At 40.1% G+C, this 21,624-nt stretch overlaps 1 protein-coding gene across 1 annotated transcript in view; it reads right to left on the bottom strand.

The window, feature by feature from the left end:
* Positions 1-7,036: 7,036 nt before the first annotated feature.
* LOC311041257 (protein NLRC3-like) overlaps positions 7,037-21,624 on the bottom strand; it is a 151,664-nt gene continuing 137,076 nt past the window's right edge. Inside the window, exon 14 of the mRNA XM_084086160.1 lies at positions 7,037-7,749. Within this exon, the coding sequence (XP_083942286.1) occupies positions 7,199-7,749 (551 nt within the window). The 3' untranslated portion in view covers positions 7,037-7,198. The remainder of the gene's footprint in view (positions 7,750-21,624) is intronic.

Raw genomic sequence — 21,624 nt, 5'->3', positions numbered from 1 at the left:
AGACCGCTGGTACATGGTTGGGAACCCCTGCTGTGGGCTAACTATCATAAATATATTGTTTTATGCCTTTATTTATAGAGGGATAGGGAAAGTAGGCTGACAGGAAATGGTGAAAGAGATGGGGGGGTGACACGCAGCAAAGATCGACAGGAACTGGAGTCGAACCCGCGACACGCTGTCAGACTGGCGTTGGAGCCTAGGGTGCCTGGACCGTCACGCTACGGCCCAGGCCCTAACTATCATATTTATAGGTTGTGTAGTTGTTTATGGGCTGTGTAGTTATCATTTATTTCACTCAAGGCTCCAGAACATGGAGGGTTGTTTTTTAGTAAAAGTGGTGGTATTAAGGGCATGTGCCTCCACGGAGCGGGGCGGTAGAGTATCGTGTGGTTGTGGTGGGCCGGTCTTGGCCAAAATGTCAGGGTCGAATTTATGTCCCAGTCCAGCCCTGCATATGAGTGAATGATCTAATGATGTGAAGCCCCCAGTAAAACATATTGTTGTCCTCATTGTCAATGTCTGAAGGGAAATAGGTTTCATCAGCAGGCTGGTTGAGCAGACATTTACCAAACGCTTTGATGAAATGTATTGGTAGCCATGTGAAACAGTACCGGGGGGGGGGGGGGAATTAAACTGAAGGGAGGTGGAGCATCATTATTGCTAACGGTTCTAGGTGGGAAAAGACGGCATTCATTTCCAGTAAAGATCACCCCTGTAAGGGGACGGAGAAATGTTAAGTTAGATACCTATTCATCTGTTAAGAGTAGGCTTAGTCATGTCACCCAGAATGAGTTGTGCTGACATGGCAGGAAGGAACTTAAATAACTGACAGGGTCGTTAAAATTAGCCAACAATGTTAGTGCACAATTGAAATAGAGCTCCCAACTTTTTTCCTGGCTTTTGCCCCTTATAGTCTATTAGTAGGTTGTAATTGAGGTCATAAAACCCCCCGAAAAACATAAAAAATATGTTTGTTATTGCTGGAGAGGAAAAACATAAAGCTTTTTGTTAAATGGTTAAAAAGTGAATCCTAGACCCAGAATAAAAAAATGACAACAATTAATTGATTAATAAACATCTTGTAAGAAGACATTTAAAAGAGGATAGTGAGTTTTCCTGAGATCCCCAGGCTGTGAGTTAAACAGCAGCATGACTAAAGCCCTGTATCACTGCTGGATGATCTAAGGCAAAGGCCAGGCTCATAGAGAGTTAAAATATCACACATATAAGCAGGAGCGTCACAGCTTTAAAAACAAGCAGTAAACACATTAAATTAATACTAAAACTCACATATAATCAATGAAGGGCAGCAAGGACTGGTGTAATGTGTTCACTTCTCTTGTGTGTCAAAAGCCTAGGAGCAGCGTTTTGTATCAATTGCAACATTTAGCTTTCTGATACCTGAATAAAGTGCAGAAATGAGATTAAAGCATGGATGACCTTTTCTAGGTTTGTGGCAGTAAGGACTGACCTGACTTTAAGATAAAGGGCCCAAAGGAGTGGTCAGCAAGTATACATGTGACACAAATAAATGAATAATCAACCATAAAGGCTAAAAATGATGTTGTACCATTTCAATTTACAAACTTTACCATCTTATTTATATTGAAACACATGTTTAAATTAAATGTATTTTACTCTGGTAATTCACACTCCATGTGGAATCAAGGTAATCCTGATTGTTTGGGATCAAACTGATCAAACTGATCCCAATCCTATGTTTTTATTTTGAACTCATTTTGTAGATTTGACCCAGATTAAAGCTTGTTGACCACCGCCTGTCATCAGGTTGGACTTTGCTTTCCTCATGGACCTAACTGTGGATTATACCAGTAAAAGATACTTTATGTGGACTATGTGAACTTGACACTTGCTGATACTCTGCACCTTAATCTCATGCACAACGCACTCTGGCACCTTAATGTCAATGTCATGAACAGTATATACTGTACCAGCTGCTATGCTCTCATGTACATAATGTTTGGATGTATATGCTGTGTGCCCCCCCCCCCCACACCCCCCACAGGCCTTCCTCAGTGTGTGTGAAGCATACACAAATCAGTGTCTCTTATAAAGGGGACCTCGGTGCCTCACACAAAGCGGTCCAGGTGAGAATCATATTTGCATGTTACATCAAACACAACATTTTCTACAGGAAGGTCAACAACAAGAAGCAAACAACTAAATAGTCCATTTTTAGAACACATTTTTAGATTATTTTTTTTTGAAAACCCATGTCTATGTGAGTTAGAAACCCCTATATAAAGACTGACTCAGATTTTTTTCGAAAATACGTTATAAAAGACTCAAAGCACATTTTAAATACCACAGTACATACAGTATCACATGAAAGAGGCGTAACCCTTATTGTTAGACTTTAAATTGCACTAAAGAGTGTAAATATGCCTTTATACCTGGAACCTCAGAGAGCAAACCTCATGTCCCACTGCATTAAATGTCTAACCACAGGCCATTTTTCATCCTTGTTTGTAATATTTATTTTATGTTCTGAAATCCTCACTTTAAGTTCTCTTTTGGTTTTAGCCACGTAACAAAGGCCACAAGGGCATTTTAACACATATACCACAAACTTAGTTTTACAGGTGATAATACTCTTGACATCCATTTTTCTACCTGAATGTGGGTGTAAAATATGATTACCTCTGATCATTGTGTTACAATGAACACAATTAAAACACAGGAAGTTGTCCGTAGGCAAATCAGACATAAAATGTTGTGGTGGAACATAACAGTCTGCTCTCACTAAGGAGTCCCTTACATTTTGACACGTTTGTGCTGAAACATGGGAGCTCCTTAAATACATGACCCACATTAGGATCACTAGATAACAAATACCAGTGTTTGCACAAGCAGGTTTAGGAGTTAACAGGCTAGTCCTCTCTTTATCACAAGCTCTCTCTAAGTACTAAGCACTTTGTCACTGTAACCTTTAGTTTTGAATCTAAGTATGGCAAACAATAATAATCCTGTACTATCCTAATGGATTGATTAGATGCATATATTAACCACTTAAGCCCTATTTTATACTTCAGTCATACGACTATGTCACACAAAAATAACTATCTACAAGCTCTCAAGTCAGTGTCATTGTGATGTGTTGTGTCCTTTTTAAGGATTTTTGCAATTAATGAACATTTCTGCCAACAATTACATGACAAGTGTCCTCTCTAGCTATACTCTACACCAGACTCTAGCTATACTCTACACCAGACAGAGCTGACTATGTTTTTTCATTGGATGGTGGTTGCAGAGAGGCAGGGGTGGTTGTTTGCAAGGCATAGGGATGTGGTTAGGTTGAAGGTTTTTAACATCTGTCATTTCTCAGTGCTAAACATGATCTACAGCCTTCTTTGTGCCCACTTCCTCTCCTCTGGTGATGTTCTCTACACCACAGCAGACAGAGCTGTTAGCTGCAGGTTCATATGTACCAACACACACAACCGTTAACTTCACCTTGTCAAAACAAGATGGTGGTGCTACATGCACAGCGGCCAACTTCATCCTGTCAAAACAAGATGGCACAGAGACACATGGACTTACATGAAGAACAAGATGACACAGAGACACATGGACTTACATGAAAAACAAGATGGCACAGAGACACGTGGACTTACATGAAAAACAAGATGGCACAGAGACACGTGGACTTACATGAAAAACAAGATGGCACAGAGACACATGGACTTACATGAAAAACAAGATGGCACAGAGACACATGGACTTACATGAAAAACAAGATGGCACAGAGACACGTGGACTTACATGAAAAACAAGATGGCACAGAGACACATGGACTTACATGAAAAACAAGATGGCACAGAGACACATGGACTTACATGAAAAACAAGATGGCACAGAGACACGTGGACTTACATGAAAAACAAGATGGCATAGAGACACATGGACTTACATGAAAAACAAGATGGCACAGAGACACGTGGACTTACATGAAAAACAAGATGACACAGAGACACATGGACTTACATGGTCTCCACACAACGTTTTATTTCTTATATTAACAATGAGGGGTCAGTCTGGGGTCAGTCTGGTGTGTCTCAGCTGAGGAAAGACCCCAACCCAAATATTCTTCTGGCTGCTTCTAAAGTTTAATAAATACATTTTAAACCCCATCAATTTCTGATAGTTTGGACAACAATCCTACGGGAGGTGTTTTTAGGACATAGCATACCACACTATGAGCCTAAATAAAATCATTATATATTTGTACTGGAAACACATCTCTGCTCCTCTGTCCTTATTAAACCTGTTGTTGGGTATTTTAAACCGAATGCATGAGGGAAAAAAATACCTTAGCCTTAATGGCAAGAAAGAGAGTATAAAATAATGTTCTCTGATACAGTGTACACATAAATGTGATGTTTAGGTTTTAGGCAATAATATGAAGATACTGTAGAGTGTTAAAACAATTCAGTTTATCACGTGTGATGCTGTTATTGTTCTATCCAGTGTGTTTGTTATAGGAGTCAATTTGTTGATGAAAACAACAAATGTGTAAAATAGTGGTCAGTCTTTTCAGGTGGGAGGGGCTTTGAGCTGAGTTAGAGGACGTTACTGACGAACAATATAAAAATCACACCCAGTGTGAAGTGGGCGGTGTGTGGTCATTACATGACTCACTCACAAAAAAACATAAATGTGTTTTTTTTAAGTGCCATACTGCTATTCATAGGGCTGCACATGTGTCATGTGTTTCTCTAGCCAATCACAGTCCTGAATAGAGTCAACCAGCCAATCACATTACAGCTATAGATTTGCATTGACTGTGGAAGGGTTAGGGGTGTAGACTGGTATTTGCATTGACTGTGGAAGGGTTAGGGGTGTAGACTGCGTCGTAGACCATTAGCCAATCACGGTGCAGGATTAGTCAGTGTCCAAGCGTCACTTATTGGGGGCCCCAAAAATGGTAAATGGTGCATTTATACAGCGCTTTTAACCAAAGTGCTTTACATAGATTGTGCATTACATTCACACACACACACACACACACACACACACACACACACACACACACACACACACACACACACACACACACACACACACACACACACACACACACCCCGATGGAGATTTGTGTTAAAAAAAAAAATCAAAAACATCAGATCTACAAGCTCGCAGCGTGGCACAAAGTGACGCACTGTGAGCTTGTAGATCTGATATTTTTGAACAGCCAAGATATAAAATGACTGTGATGCTGTTTTAGCACGTTTTGCTGAGGACCCGCTGGAACCCCCTCAAGGACCCCTGGGGGTCCCCGGACCCCACTTTGAGAAGCAGTGCTTTATAGAAGCTTACATTTATGTCATATTACGATTCATGAATATGTAAATCTTTCCCTCTAAGATACACTTTAAGAGGAAATCACTTTCCATTAAAGGACAGATTGAACATAACTTTATACTTCACCTTTAACCACGTGAACCCCACTAGGAGGAACAACCACTACAAATAGCAGATCTACAAGCTTGTAGATCTGATGTGTTTGGTTGAAAAAAAGAAGGCACCAAGTACAGAGTGTTTTACTGAGTCTAGAGGCTCTGAGAGGATAAACTGAAGTGATATTAATAACTAATATTATCACAGTATTCTGAGGCACACCTGGACTTATCTTATACTTTGGCTGTTCAAAAACAGCAGATCTACAAGCTCGTAGCGCGGCACCGAGTGCCGCGCTACGAGCTTGTAGATCTGCTGTTTTTTTTAAATCATGAAAATGTGTGCAAATCTTTGAATATATATATGTTTTTAAAGTGAACATTAGTAACTCAAATCTTTGCTTCTGGGGGTCCCTGGAACAAAACATTTTGAGATGGGGGTCCGTGGCCAAATATATATAAATGTGGGGTCCTTGACATTCTAAATCTTCTAAATCTTAACAGTTTTTGAAGAAAACGTATGTTGTTATAATATCAGTGGTTCTGAATTTTTTTCATGTCAAGGACCCCCAAAATGATATGTATTTGGCCGCGGACCCCCACCTGAAAATATATTGTTCCAGGGACCCCCCAGAAGCAAAGATTTGAGTTCAAAATGTTCGCCTTAGTGCCGCCCTATGAACTTGTAGATTATTTAGCTTGTAGATCTGCTATTTTTCAATGGCCAAAGTATTAAATATGGATAAAGGGTTAAAATTATTGTGAAGCTTTATTAACACATTGTGTTAAAACGTGGGGTCAGGGGACCCCCAGGGGTCCTTGGGGGGGTTCCAGGGGGTCCCCAGCAAAATTTGCTAATAAAGCATCACAATCATTTTAACCACTTTAACCTTTTATAATTTACTTAGGCTATTCAAACATATATAGCAGATATACAAGCTCATACCGCGGCAACTCAAATGTTTGCTTCTGGGGGTCCCTGGAACAACATATGTTGAGATGGGGGTCCCTGGAACAACATATGTTGAGATGGGGGTCCGTGGTAATGACTTGTTTGATGTTTTTGATATAAATATATAGGTTTGTAATAATAAAAACAGATTGAGGTTGTCAAGTCAAGTCAAGTTTATTTGTATACTGCAGCACATTTAAAAACCCAACGTGCTTTAAGAGACAATATCAACATATAGACTGTGAGATCTATTCACAAAGCTATAATAAAAGCCTATTACGTAACCAGAAAACTAAAACTAATACAAACAAAACAACAACAAACAACAACAGAGCCTTTAGTTTGGATTTTAACTTCTCAATGGTGGAGCTAACTTAATGTGGAATGGATCTACAAGCTCACAATGCATCCCCCCTGTCTGAAAATAGCAGATCTACAAGCTCACAACGCATCCACCCTGTCTGAAAATAGCAGATCTACAAATTTACAACACAACCCCCTGTCTGAAAATAGCAGATCTAAAAGCTCACAACGCATCCCTAACCTGACTAGCCAGATGAGGGCGGTATTGAGTCTTAGCCTGTGAAACAAAGTTGTGTCGCAATAGCTTCTTCCATTTGCCGGTGTCAGGTTAACACCCCCCCCCCCCCCCCCCCCCCCCCCCGTTTGAAAATATCAGATCTACAAGCATTGCACTGGAGGCGGGGGGTCAAGTACAGACCCCTGGGGGACCCCAGTCAGCTAAGTACAGTAGTATGTATATACTGTATCTGTAAGCTCTACTATATATTCTATATACATACTGTAGGGTGTAAGTGTTTCAACACGTTTACCAGATCTCACACACCTCTGCTGTACCATAAACCCATATCCCTGCATATAGAGGTTGTGTGAAGGTGGTGTTTACTGTATAGAGGAGGGTCTGTTTGTTGTCTTTAATACAGTAGAAAGACACAGTACCTGCTCTGTGATCTGTGTACACGCCCATTACCCCCTCACCCCTCACACCCCCCCCTGTGGAGACATCAGGTCCTGACAGTTTACTCTGAATGCTGTTGTGATAGAACCTGTAGACTGAACCATTAGACCAATATAACCTCCAGGACTTGTCATTGTTACCAAAGCCTGATGGCCCCTCCTCCTTTCTGTTGATGTCTATATAACTGACTGCTACACCAACATCATATCCACTCCATTTTACTTCAAAGTAACAACGTTCAGGCAGACTCTCTTTACTCAACACCTGAAACCTAGAGGTAAATCTGTGTGGATGTTCAGGATGATGTTGGTCTTGGTGTGTATCAGTCACCCTCCTGTTCTCCTCTGACAGGATGAGGTCGTTGTTCACTGTGTTTTCATCCAGTGAAAGCTGACAGGAATCTGTGAGAAAAACAAAAGACAAAATATCACAACTAATGAAACACTTTACGCCTGAGTCACTGTGTCGGCCATGTTATTAATGCTGAACATTTAGAAACTTAACCCATTAAGACCAGGAACACATCTGTGTCATTTTAACTTTGATTTATCTGTTCAATAATAAGTGGTGGAAAAAGTACTCAAATATTTTACTGTAAAAGTATCAATACTGCAATGTAGAAATACTCTGTTACAAGTAAAAGTCCGGAATTAAAACAATAGGTGCTCTAAATGTACTTAAAGTACCAGAAGTAGAAAGTACTCATAATGCAGAATGTCCCATTACCCAGTTTTTAAATGTATAAAACATATAAAAAATCTTTTGAAAATAGCAGATCTACAAGCTCACAATGCGTCTCATTGTGAGCTTGTAGATCTGCTATTTTTAAATGGCGGAAATCTCTATAGGGCTGAAGTGGTTTGTAATAATAATACAAATCTACAAAGTAACTAAAGTTTTAAAATAAAAAAAATAGTGGGTTAAAAGTGCAATATCTGCTTCTGAGATGTAGTGGAGTAGAAGTAAAAGTACTGAAAATTGGAAATACTCAAAATTGTACTTAAGTACAGTACTTGAATACATGTACTTAGTTACTTTACACCACTTTCAAACTTTCTTTTTTTGGCTGTTTAAAAATAGCAGATCTACTGGAACAAAATATTTTACAAATGTTCGCTTTATAAAACTATAATATTCAAAGATTTGCACACGTTTTCATGATTTTTCAAAAATAGCAGATCTACAAGCTCATAGTGCCGCGCTATGAGCTTGTAGATCTGCTATTTTTGATTAGCGATGCGTTCTCGGTCTTAATGGGTTAAATGGGTCCCCAGCTAAATGTGTTAATATAGCATCACAATCATTTTTCAACTTTTATAATTAGGCTATTCAAAAATAGCAGATCTACAAGCTCATAGCGCGGCACCGATCTGCTCTTTTAGAAAAATCGTGAACATTTAAGCAAACATTTGTAACTCAAATCTTTGCTTCTGGGGGTCCCTGGAACAACATATTTTAAGATGGGGGTCCGCGGCCAAATCCATATAATTGTGGGGGTCCTTGACATGGAAACAGTTTGAGAACCACTGATATTATAACAACATACGTTTAGAAACATGATTAGAAGACATTTGTAGAATCCCCCAGAAGCAAAGATTTGAGTTACTAATGCTCATAGCGCGGCACTCATTTTATAAATGTAGCAGCTTGTAGATCTGCTATTTTTGAATAGTCAAAGTATAAGATAATGCTTCAATTAGATAGATCTAATTCAATTAGATAGCAGATCTACAAGCTCACAATATGTCACATTGTGATGTGTTGTGAGCTTGTAGATCTTTTATTTGCACTTTTCATACTGAGACAAAACAATCCTCAGTGTTAACCCATTAAAACCAGGAAAGTGTTTTGTTTGTTTAGATTTTAGTGTTTTGGAACAGTGGTTCTCATAAATAGCAGATCTACAAGCTCACAGTGCATCACTTTGGCCCCGCTGTGAGCTTGTACATCTGCTATTTTTGAAAAAACTTGAAATTGTATGAAAGATTTTGAAAAAAAAAAAAAAAATGTAAGTCAATGAGGAGCATGTTTAGAATTATCAATTTCTAATCAATGGAGATATTATTTATTTCCTTCAATCAATGGATTTTTTTTATTATTAATCGGCCAGAAGCAAAGATTTGAGTTAAAAATGTTCACCTTAAAATATATACATATATATTCAAAGATTTATGAAAATGTCATGATTTCTTAAAAAAATAGCAGATCTACAAGCTCATAGCGCGGCCCTCGGTGCCGCGCTATGAGAAAGTATAAGATAATGTTTAAATCAGATCTAATTAAATTAGATAGCAGATCTACAAGCTCACAATGTGTCACATTGTGATGCGTTGTGAGTTTGTAGATCTGTTATTTGCAATTTTCATACTGAGACAAAAAAAATCCTCAGTGTTAACCCATTAAAACTAGGAAAGTGTTTTGGAACAGTGGTTCTCATATATAGCAGATCTACAAGCTCACAGTGCGTCACTTTGTGCCACGCTGCGAGCTTGTACATCTGCTATTTTTTTACATTTTTGAAAAAACTTGAAATTGTATGAAACTTTTTGAAAAAAAAAAAAAAAGATTTCTGGGGGTCCCTGACATAAAACATGTTCAGTAGTGTGTTTAGTGATGTTCTATATTGTCTGAATCAGCTTTGTTTGTGTTTGTTTATGTGCTAAAAGAGTGACTTTGAGATCTGTTTCAGCGTACAATGTAATTAGGAGCATATTTAGAATGATTAATTTCTAATCAATGGAGAAATTATTTTACATTTCTTGTCCTTTGGAGTTCCATCATGACATCAAGGTAACTACACAACCCAAACCTCTACCACAGTGGTCTGGCCCTTTAAATGAATCACTGTGACTATGAAGGTTGTTCAGAGCAATGGTTCTCAAAGTGGGGTCCGGGGACCCCCAGGGGTCCTTGGGGGGGTTCCAGGGGGTCCCCAGCAAAATGTGTTAATATAGAATCACAACAATTTGAACCACTTTAACCTTTTATACTTAGGCTACTCAAAAACAGCAGATCTACAAGCTCATAGCGCGGCACCGATCTGCTATTTTTGAAAAATCTTGAAAATGTTTGCAAATCTTTGTATAAATATTTATGTTTTAACCTTTTTAACTCAAATCTTTGCTTCTGGGGGTCCCTGGAACAACATATTTTCAGGTGGGGGTCCGCGGCCAAATCCATATCATTGTGGGGGTCCTTGACATGAAAACAGTTTGAGAACCACTGACATTATAACAACATACATTTATTTAAATGTTTTAACTGTTAGGATTTAGAGACATTTGTAGTTAAAATGTTCACCTTAAATATATATATATTCAAAGATGTGTGAAAATGTCATGATTTATTCAAAAATAGCAGATCTACAAGCTCATAGCGCGGCACTTGGTGCCGCGCTATGAGCTTGTAGAAAGTATAAGATAATGTTTAAATCAGATAGATCTAATTACATTAGATAGCAGATCTACAAGCTCACAATGTGTCACATTGTGATGTGTTGTGATCTTGTAGATCTGTTATTTGTACTTTTCATACTGAGACAAAGTATATCGTTGCTGTCAGGCAGAAACCTTGTATCTCCATATTAATCAAAACTATTGAAAATAGCTGACACACACACACACACACACACACACACACACACACACACACACACACACACACACACACACACACACACACACACACACACACACACACACACACACACACACACACACACACACACACACAGTAAAATCAGTGTTAACCCATTAAAACCAGGAAAGTGTCCTTTTAGATTTTAGTGTTTTGGAACAGTGGTTCTCATAAATATCAGATCTACAAGCTCACAGCGCATCACATCGTGCCGCGCTGCAAGCTTTTACATCTGATATTTATGAACATTTTTGAAGAAACTTGAAAGAGTTTGAATAATTTTCATTTTTGGGGGTCCCTGACACAAAACATGTTCAGATGGGGGGTCCCTGACACAAAACATGTTCAGATGGGGGGGTCCCTGACACAAAACATGTTCAGATGGGGGGTCCCTGACACAAAACATGTTCAGATGGGGGGTCCCTGACACAAAACATTTTCAGATGGGGGGGTCCCTGACACAAAACATTTTCAGATGGGGGGTCCCTGACACAAAACATTTTCAGATGGGGGGGTCCCTGGCACAAGGGTTAGGGGAGGGGGAGGGGGGGTTCAGTCTCAGTTTCAGAACCATTACAGTGAGTGATGGTTCAGGTGTTTCTGTCAGTCTGTCCTGACGTCTGATTGAGTTGTAATAAATGTTTAATGTTATTAAATGTTTGGTCATATTAGACGTATAACCTGTCTGAGCACTAATTAACTTTCTACATGTAATGTATAATAATAAATAATAAATAAAGTAACATGTAATGTATAATAATAAATAATAAATAAAGTAACATGTAATGTATAATAATAAATAATAAATAAAGTAACATGTAATGTATAATAAAAAATAATAAATAAAGTAACATGTAATGTATAATAATAAATAATACATAAAGTAACATGTAATGCACTTTCCATTTGCGTGCGTGCGTGCGTGCGTGTGTGCGTGTGTGTGTGTGCGCGTGCAGTGTGAATGTGTGATATGATCACATAAGTTGGACAGGTCCTGACAGATAGTCAACTTGTCATCATGAAGCCTTTGTTTGAACGATTATTAGTCTAGGAACCGATATGCAGAACCAAAATTAAATCATTTTTATGAGTACCCGGTACCCGCCATTTCTTATTATGTTCCCAGTTTTCCTTTTCAAAAGTAATGACGTATATCTGTCAAAGACCCCCTAAGGATGTCCAAACACATTTTGGGGATAAAAAAAAAGACAGGCATATTTAGTTGACCATATGGATACATTAATATAATGTTTATAAATAAGCTGAACTCTGTCTGTCTACCTGGTACCACAGCCTGCTCTCTGGGCAGACCGTCTCACCGCCAAGCATCATGTGCTTCCCTCTGCCAGAAATGACTAAATCTAACTTAATACTAACAGCTTCACAAGAACAATGTTGGTGTAATTAGAAGATTCCACAGGGAATCTATATTTTATATACACAAACTGCGTATCAGTGGTGTAAAGTAACTAAGTACATTTACTCAAGTACTGTACTTAAAGGACAACTTTGTTTTTTTACAACCAAAGTTTATGTTTAAAAGATGAGTGTTAACATTTTTAGATGTACTGCTTTCTTTTGAAAATTGTGATTGTGAAAATGTTAGCAATTTTCACAATCTTTGTTACAGTGGGCGGGGGCATTCTGTCCGGTGGCTAAATATGTATTTTTGTACACAATAACTCTGCGTTTTCTTTATTATTATTTACAGTAGCTCTTCTAGCCCACAATAACTCACATCTGACCATCAAAGACCACAGGACCTTTTTTATTGTGTAAAAAATATATATTTAGCCACTGGACAGAATGCCCCCGCCCACTGTTAACACATTGGGTGCCAAACACGGTCTGAACCGTGTTTGCGCAGAGTAGCGGTCCGGTGCCAAACACGGTTCAGACCGTGAAATGGTCTTTTTATTGGTTTACTGTACAATAACCCCGTATGCAGATCCTCACTGAATTTGGTGCGACTACATGAAAGGGATCCCAAAAAAACACGTGATCGAAGTCATATGACCAAAAAAACCTTCAAAAAGGGGACCTGCACGACGCTTTCTCCCTGTGCGTCCAAACAATTGCTGTTTACAAGCCAGAGAGACTGAGAGAGAGAGCTGCTGTGATCGGATCGATAATAGGGAGAGACTGAGCGAGTGTGTGAGTGTGAGTTTGAGTTAGTTTAGTTATAGTCTTATATAGTTGTGTTAGATTTAAATTTGAGTGAGTGAGAGAGTGATTATATAGAGATAGATTAGATTATTATAGTTAGATAGATAGATAGATTATTAGTTTGTTATATTGTATTGTGCCAAGTGAGCTATATTGTGTTAGAAAGGGCGTGGAGGAAGATTTAGTGTGGAGTAGGTAAGGTTTAGATTTAGACAGGTGAAGGAGGATATTTAGTAGGAGTATATAGTCTATTTGTGAGAGATATAGACTATAGAGTAGAGTTGGTATGTCAGGTCAGCGAGGGAGAGGCTCTAAACATCGCGGAGGCGGTCAGCTCTCCGGAGGCTCGCTGCTACAGCAGAGAACAATTCATTCATACTTCGCTCCCAGTACGAGAGGAACAGCACCACCACCACCACCACCAGAGCCAACGGTGGGCCCTGGTGGGTCTGTGGCCCCGAAGGACGCCGGTGATCAACACGGCGACCCCCCTCTTCGTCGTAAGGGTTTAAGGAAACGTACAAAGGTGGTGCGTCTCCCTCCTGCATCAGGGAGTGAAAATGAGTCGGAGACTGACTCATTAGACTGCTATGCCTCTGATGAGTGGGAACCACCAGCCAATGGTAAGAATACATACATTTTATCGTGTTTGTGTCGTATTTGATGGGTTATCTAGTTGATATTACGGAGAAAACTTATCATAAAGTTTCCATGGAATCGTGGACTACGGTAATAGTTGCCAGGTCTGCTTATTGTAAGCCACTATAGGCTTGTTTTTTCTGTAAAAGCTGCTTGTAAAATGGTTGCGAACTTGCGATTGTGAGCTTGTTGTTAGGCTACAATGTAGGTGAATCGTATGTCTATCAAATATAGTTTTATTGAAAGGCAATCCATGGTTGGAGTTTAGAAAGAGAACGTCGGGAAATCCGACGATCTGCAGCTTGAATTGTATTATTGTGAATGTGATTTTCACGGCTATTGTCCAGTTTTGAAGCCTTCTTGTGGCCAAATAACTATAGGCCAGATGGCACTTGAAACCTAGTTGAAAATAGCCGTGACAATATTATATAGTCACTGCTTTTGGCATGTAGTCGCTGCTTTTGAGCTTGTTTTCATAGACCTGGTTGCTTATTCCTATCCCAAGACCTGGCAACCCGAATCAGCAGCCATGGTCCGAATAAGAAGCCACTGTTATACGAAAAAAGGTGTCTGCCTGGCAAGAAAAGTGTGTCGATTCTTACCGTTACACTCACTGTGTACTAGACCCTCCCATTCTAACTCTAAGTTATAGGTTCATTTACTTTACTATAGCCTGCTACTGATGAGGTGAAAATGATGTATTCTGTATACTGTAGTATACATATGCTTCTGATCTGTGATTTTGACAATTTAGCCTATGTACAATGACAGAATGACAGATGCAGTAGGCTAAACTATGTATTGTGTGTGGCAATCATAAAAAATAGCAGATCTACTAGTGACTACCAGAATCTAGTTGTGAGCTTGTAGATCTGCTTTTTTTTGTTTTAGCAGGTGCAAAGCTCCCTCAAAGAGATAATGTCAGGTCATGTAAACAAAACACAACAACACCTTTGATCCTGTTCCCCGGTCACAAGTTCATGTAAACAAAATGGCCTATTCTGCTTTTTTTTGGGGGGGTGACCCCCCCTCTAAGACAGCTTCAAAGAGATAATGTCATGTCAGATAAACAAAACACAACAACACCTTTGAACCTGTTCCCCGGTCACAAGTTCATGTAAACAAAATGGCCTATTCTGCTTTTTTTGGGGGGGTGAGCGAGCCCCCCTTCTAACTAGCTTCAAAGAGCTAGAAGGTCAAATTGTCTAAACAAAAAAAAACAATACAGCTTTGATCCTCTTCTTCCTTTGATGTAATCTTACTATGGGGTGCCTTGACCTAAGAACATATGCATCTGTCATCCCTCTGGATAAGAGTGTTTATGGCTAAATAGATTTGATGTACTACACTACACATTCTATGATCCTATAGCATACTGAGACACTACACTGTCTCTGTATTCTATGATCCTATAGTTTACTGAGAAACTACACTGTCTCTGTATTCTATGATCCTATAGTTTACTGAGACACTAGTGTCTCAGTAAACTATAGGATCATAGCATACAGAGAGACAGTGTAGTGTCTCAGTAAACTATAGGATCATAGAATACAGTACATCAAATGTATTTAGGCATAAACAGTCTTATCCAGAGGGACTTCCAATAAGGACACTTAGTTAGCTAATCAAAATGCATATGTTCTCAGGTCAGGCATGTCATAGTAAGATTGTTTATGCCTAAATAGATATGATGTACTTATATTGACCAAGTATATTTTATCTTAGGCTCCGACACGGAGGAGGAGCTGGAAGATGCTGTTGGGGCGTCTGTTGGGGCGTCTGTGTATCATCAGCGTGGTAAGTAAAGACATTACAACAGGAATACAAATTATTCATTCTAAGGTGTGGACGAAATCATATTATGTTATCATGATTGCTTATATGTAACCTTGTTATCAGTACATTATGTTTATCTTATTCTAGTCATCTTTGTGTACTATGATACATTTTAGTTTACATGACGTAGAGCCAATATGTCTCTCCTAGGTCTGATGGCTATTGTTTATAGTACAGCTTGTCCTTGTAACATGACAGTATAGCTATGTTCTGATTACCTGTGCTCCTGGCAGAAGGATTGTACAATCGTCCACAGGGGTGAAAATAATTTATTTCATTTTGTGTAAATCATATTTACCAAACTATTTCATATTTTACTGTGATCACAGACACGCAGTCGAGGGGGGAGCAGCAGGAGGAGCAGGGGGAGCAGGGGGAGCAGGGGGAGCAGGAGGAGGAGGAGGAGGAGGAGGACGAGGAGGAGGAGGAGGAGGACACACCTGGAGTACCACCTGTCAGCCGTAAACGAGGTAAGAACTTTGTCTGTTGTCACACTGAGCTCTCTTTTACCACACAAATGACAAAATATGTAATTTATGCAGGGGTCATCAATATGTCCGTACACAAGTGTTTGTTTTTTTGTTTTTACACACCATTATAATGTTCTTTTTTTGATCATAACACCTAATTACTGAATGTCAGTCTCCAGGTTTTCTTCAGAATATGTATGACACTGATTTGCTATGACACTATGTATTGAACATTTTATTTTCAAGGACCCCCATAACTTGAGTGTGTACAAATGGAACCAAATGGACCCTACGGGTCCATTTGGTTCCATTTGTACACACTCAGAGTTACAGACCTGTAATAGTAATTTAGGGCTAGCTCTTTATGTGTTTGTCTATATTGTATGTCCATGGCAAAAATAGAATTTTGTCAAATGTCCACCACAAGCCAGCATGGCGATGACTCCTGATTTTATGGTAACTTATGCATTTCTAATTTCCAGGTGGTGGGAGGCCTCGTACAGCTCCAGAGTATGAGTGGTCTGAGTCAGCAGACTGGCCAGAGTGGCACCCGAAGGACATCCCATTCACTGCTGGGAATCCGGGTCCTAGGGGCAGGGCTGCTGAACTACTTACTGACCAACCAGTTGACTTCCTGGAGCTGCTCATCACAGATGAGCTGCTTGCTCACATTGTTGAGCAAACCAACCTGTATGCAAAACGCCGCGTACAGAGCGAGCTGAAGTATGCCAGAGATCGTGCATGGAAGAAGCTGACAGTTGGGGAACTGAAAAACTTTCTGGGGCTGTTCTTCCTCACCGGAATTATCCAGAAGCCAAAGCTTGAAGACTATTGGTCAACGGATGAGGCACTAACAACACCCTACTTCCACAAGTGCATGTCCAGGAACCGGTTCCAACTGATCCTGAGTAGTCTCCATTTCGTGGACAATGAGACCCTTCACAACAATGTTGACCCGCTGTGCAAAGTCCGCATAGTCCTGGACACCATACTCTCCAATTTCAAGGAAATGTTCCAGCCAGGCAAGAACATTAGCCTAGATGAGGGAATGTTGTGTTGGCGTGGGCGTCTCTCTTGGAAGACATACAACCCAGCAAAGCCCATAAAATATGGCATTAAATCATACATATTGTGTGATTCGGCCACAGGGTACCTGTATGCCATGAAGCCATTCTGTGGCGAGAAGGTCCCCCTGCTGGAAACCGTGACCTTTCTGCTGGGTGACCTAAAAGGTTACGGTTTTAGATTGTGGATGGACAACTACTACAACTCAGTGAAGCTGTCTTACCACCTCCTTAGTCTCCAGACCCATGTGTGCGGGACCCTGCGAACGAACAGAGGGGAGCCACCAGTCATCAGGGACGTGACCAATTCTAAGCTGGGAATTGGGTCAACAGTAGTGCGTCACACAGGCGATGTGATGGTGTTGGCATGGAGAGACAAGAGAATCGTCAAGATGATCTCCACACACCACCCTGATGAGATGATAACAGTTCCTGTGTGGCAGAAGGCCACAGATAAACGCCCCGCCCAGCAGGTTCCAGTACAGAAGCCATCATGCATTATTGACTACAACAAGCACATGAATGGTGTTGACAAAATGGACCAAAACCTAGCATACTACCTGTTTGTGAGGAAGACCACCAAGTGGCCAAAAAAGTTTGTTGCCTATCTATTCCAAATTGGCCTGTTCAACGCCTTTGTCCTGTACAAGGCCAACAATCCTCTGCCCAGCTGTCCAACCCTGAAGTCCTTCATCCTCAGTGTGGTGAAATCGTGGGCCACCTTCGGACACCCTGATGGGAGGGTTGAGGAAGTGGGGGTTGGGGAGGAACACATTGTCCCACCTGTTGAACCACCTGTTCATAACCCGCGGGGGAGGGCAAGACGCAGCGCACCACACATTGCCCCACCTGCTAACCCACCTGTACACAACCCGCGGACAAGAGCACCACGCAAGGACCCTAAGAGCAGGCTGAATCAGAAGGTGGCTGAACATGAACTGATCCCAGTCCCCCGAACCACAAAAAAGAGCCCAGGTAGGGCATGCCGGGTTTGCAGAAGAAGAGATGGCAAGAGAGTAGACACAAGGTACATGTGCAAGTCCTGTTTGGTCCCCTTGTGTAAAATCAGATGCACAACACTGTACCACTCAAAGAAGGACTACATAACTAAAAGGTAATAATTATTTGAAAGACATTGGAGTGAAACTCCTGTTTGGTCCCCCCCTCCTTATTGTTTTGTGATTGTAATTGTTGTATTGTACCTGTTCGCCCCCAGAATAGGGATGCCTAGCGTTCATGTGGTTACAGACCCTGTTATTGTTTGTATTTATTTTATACTGTGAATTACAACCGTGAACCTCTATTTTTCTATTTTTTACTTTTGCACTTGGAGTGAAAACAAGCCTATTGTTGTTACATATGCTGCTGTTGTGTGTGGTTGGAATCCAACCTGTACACAATAAAGTACAACCTTGAACCTTTGAAATGTTTTCTATCATTATTCTACTGTTATTACCTATGCTGCCTGTGTCTGTAGGAAACCAAAGTTTTCCTCTTGTATAGAATATATACTTTGAACCTCCAACTACATTGGAGTAATGTATTGAGAGAGAGAGAGAGCGAGAGAGACACACACTGTGAACTAATGTATTGAGAGAGAGAGAGAGAGAGAGAGAGACAGACGCACACACACACACACACAGTGAACTAACTTTGATATAAGCTGAACTAAGATGCACTTCAAAGAGATTGGAGTTACAACGAGCCTTTATTGTTTTCTATCATTATTCTACTGTTATTACCTATGCTGCCTGTGTCTGTAGGAAACCAAAGTTTTCCTCTTGTATAGAATATACTGTGAAGTACAACTTTGAACCTCCAACTACATTGGAGTAATGTATTGAGAGAGAGAGAGAGAGAGACACACACACACACACACACACTGTGAACTAATGTGTTGAGAGAGAGAGAGAGAGAGACACACACACACACTGTGAACTAATGTGTTGAGAGAGAGAGAGAGAGAGACACACACACACACACACACACACACTGTGAACTAATGTGTTGAGAGAGAGAGGGAGGGAGAGAGACACACACTGTGAACTAACTTTGAAATAAGCTGAACTAAGATGCATTTCAAAGAGATTGGAGTGACAACAAGCCTTTATGTTTTCTATCATTGCGACCGTAGGTCGCACTTACTACAGAAAGCTGCTCCAGGTGTCCGTCCGTCACTCCGTCACACACGTCACACTTTTGCCCTGCTCATATCTCCGCACCCATTGCCCCGATCCATGCCACATTTTGCACACACACTCCTTACCTGCCAAACTACACCCTCCAGGGACCCCCAGCTGCCTCGGGGACCCCCAAGTGTAAAAAATGAGCACATGTGGACAAATTACCAAATGACCACCCCAACGGGGCTGCTCACGGGGCATTCCCGGGGACCACCCACTCCTGGTGCTCCAGAACGGATGCAAAAGTGGTGGCGCCCCCAGTGGAGGACCCCCTGCCACTGCAGCTCACATAAAATGCCGTAACTCGGGGGCACCCCACATTTAGACCACCAAACAAAACTATCCATTGCCCACACAACTAGGAACCAATCGCCGTTACAGCCCTCTTCTGTATACATGTGACCTACGGTCGCTTATCTCCCGATTAGGGAGTCTTACTGGTTATTCTACTGTTATTACCTATGCTGCCTGTGTCTGTAGGAAACCAAAGTTTTCCTCTTGTATAGAATATACTGTGAAGTACAACTTTGAACCTCCAACTACATTCGAGTAATACTAATGTGTAATGGGGGGAGAGAGAGAGAGAGACTGTGAACTAATGTATTGAGAGAGAGAGACACACACACACACACACACACACACACACACACACACACACACACACACACACACACACACACACACACACACACTGTGAACTAACTTTGATTTATTATTTTGATAACTTTGAAATAAGCTGAACTAAGAAGCACTTCAAAGAGATTGGAGTGACAGTAAGCCTTTATGCTTTCTATCATTATTCTATTGTTATTACCCATAGGAGTGAAAACGAAAAGCGTTTTTTTTTTCCTTTTCTCTAAAGTAACTACTATTGAGATGACTACTGTCACTGAAGGCAAACATAAATGTCAAATCATTTTTCAAATAATGTTTGAAAAAAAAGAAAAAGTTTTACTAAAATGGCCATAACTCTAATTCTAAATAAATAGTGCTGTTTTTTGGTGAAATCAATTTTATTCAACGGCCAATATCTCAGAAACGGAACATGCTATCAACTCACTTCTTTCCCCTGGTTAAAGTAGAGATTCTGATCTTTCTTTTGAGATATTTGGTGTTTACATAGTGATAGCACAGCATATTCTGTGGTCCATGAAAGATTAGTCAGAAAGCTTAAAAATGCTGGCACCAGCTATAGACTCCTTTAGAAAACCTCTGGCACCCAATGTGTTAAAAAGATTGCGAAAATTACTAAAACTATAGAAAGCAGTAAATGAAAAATAACACTCATCTTTTATTTACTTTAATTACAAACTAAAATACAAACCTTGGTTGTAAAAAAACAAAGTTGTCCTTTAAGTTCAATTTTGAGTTATTTTTTACTTTACTGGAGTATTTCCAATCTTCAATACTTTTACGTCTACTCCACTACATCTCAGAGGCAAATATTGTACTTAATTTACTCCACTACAATTGAAAACTTTAGTTACTTTGTAGATTTTGGTTATTATTACAAAACATACATTAACCACTTCAGCCCTATATACATTTCGGCCATTTGAAAATAGCAGATCTACAAGCTCACAATGCGTCGTGAGGCGCATTGTGAGCATGTATGTAGATGTTCTATTTTCAATTTTTTTAAAAATACATTTTATACATTTAAAAACTTGTGTAATGGAACATTCTGCATAATGAGTACTTTTACTTTTATTTTATGCAATTGCCTGTTGTAGCACTTTGAGATTTGTACAAATGTAAAGAGCATTATAAATCAAATCCATTATTATTCCTCCCTCTGTTCCCGGTGACAGACCCCGAGCGGCAGACCAGACTAGTGATCACTCACACTCACTGATAAAAGGGTTATTCATTAATTAATGCAAGTACGTAGTTGCCCAGGTTTCACAATCTTCAATAATAATATAAATAATCGCTATCTCTTAATTCCATAAAAAAATACTAGTCTACCTATTAATGTAATGTAGTGTCATTGTTTGGTTCAGCCTAATCTCTCAAGAACAGATCCATCGCTGTGCTTGAATCTGTCGGTAGCCGTGTTAAGAACCCATGCACATTATTGGCTACAAGTGGGTGTGCCATCAGATCAGGAAGCAGGCCGAGGTTTACCCAATCAAATGTAGTGGGCGGGATTTACATGTGTGTGGCTCGTTCCCCACTGGAAACAAACTGAAACTCATTTAACAATAGCATCCTCGGAGCCGACAAAACCACGGAAAGTTAGTAACATTTTAACTTGCTTTTCCATCATAAAAACAAGTGGG

This window comes from Gymnoscopelus microlampas (assembly GCF_963454915.1).
Source record: "Gymnoscopelus microlampas genome assembly, contig: SCAFFOLD_38, whole genome shotgun sequence".
Classification (NCBI taxonomy): domain Eukaryota; kingdom Metazoa; phylum Chordata; class Actinopteri; order Myctophiformes; family Myctophidae; genus Gymnoscopelus; species Gymnoscopelus microlampas.
Note: the sequence above shows the minus strand (reverse complement) of the source record. Positions and strands in the feature narration are given on the sequence as shown.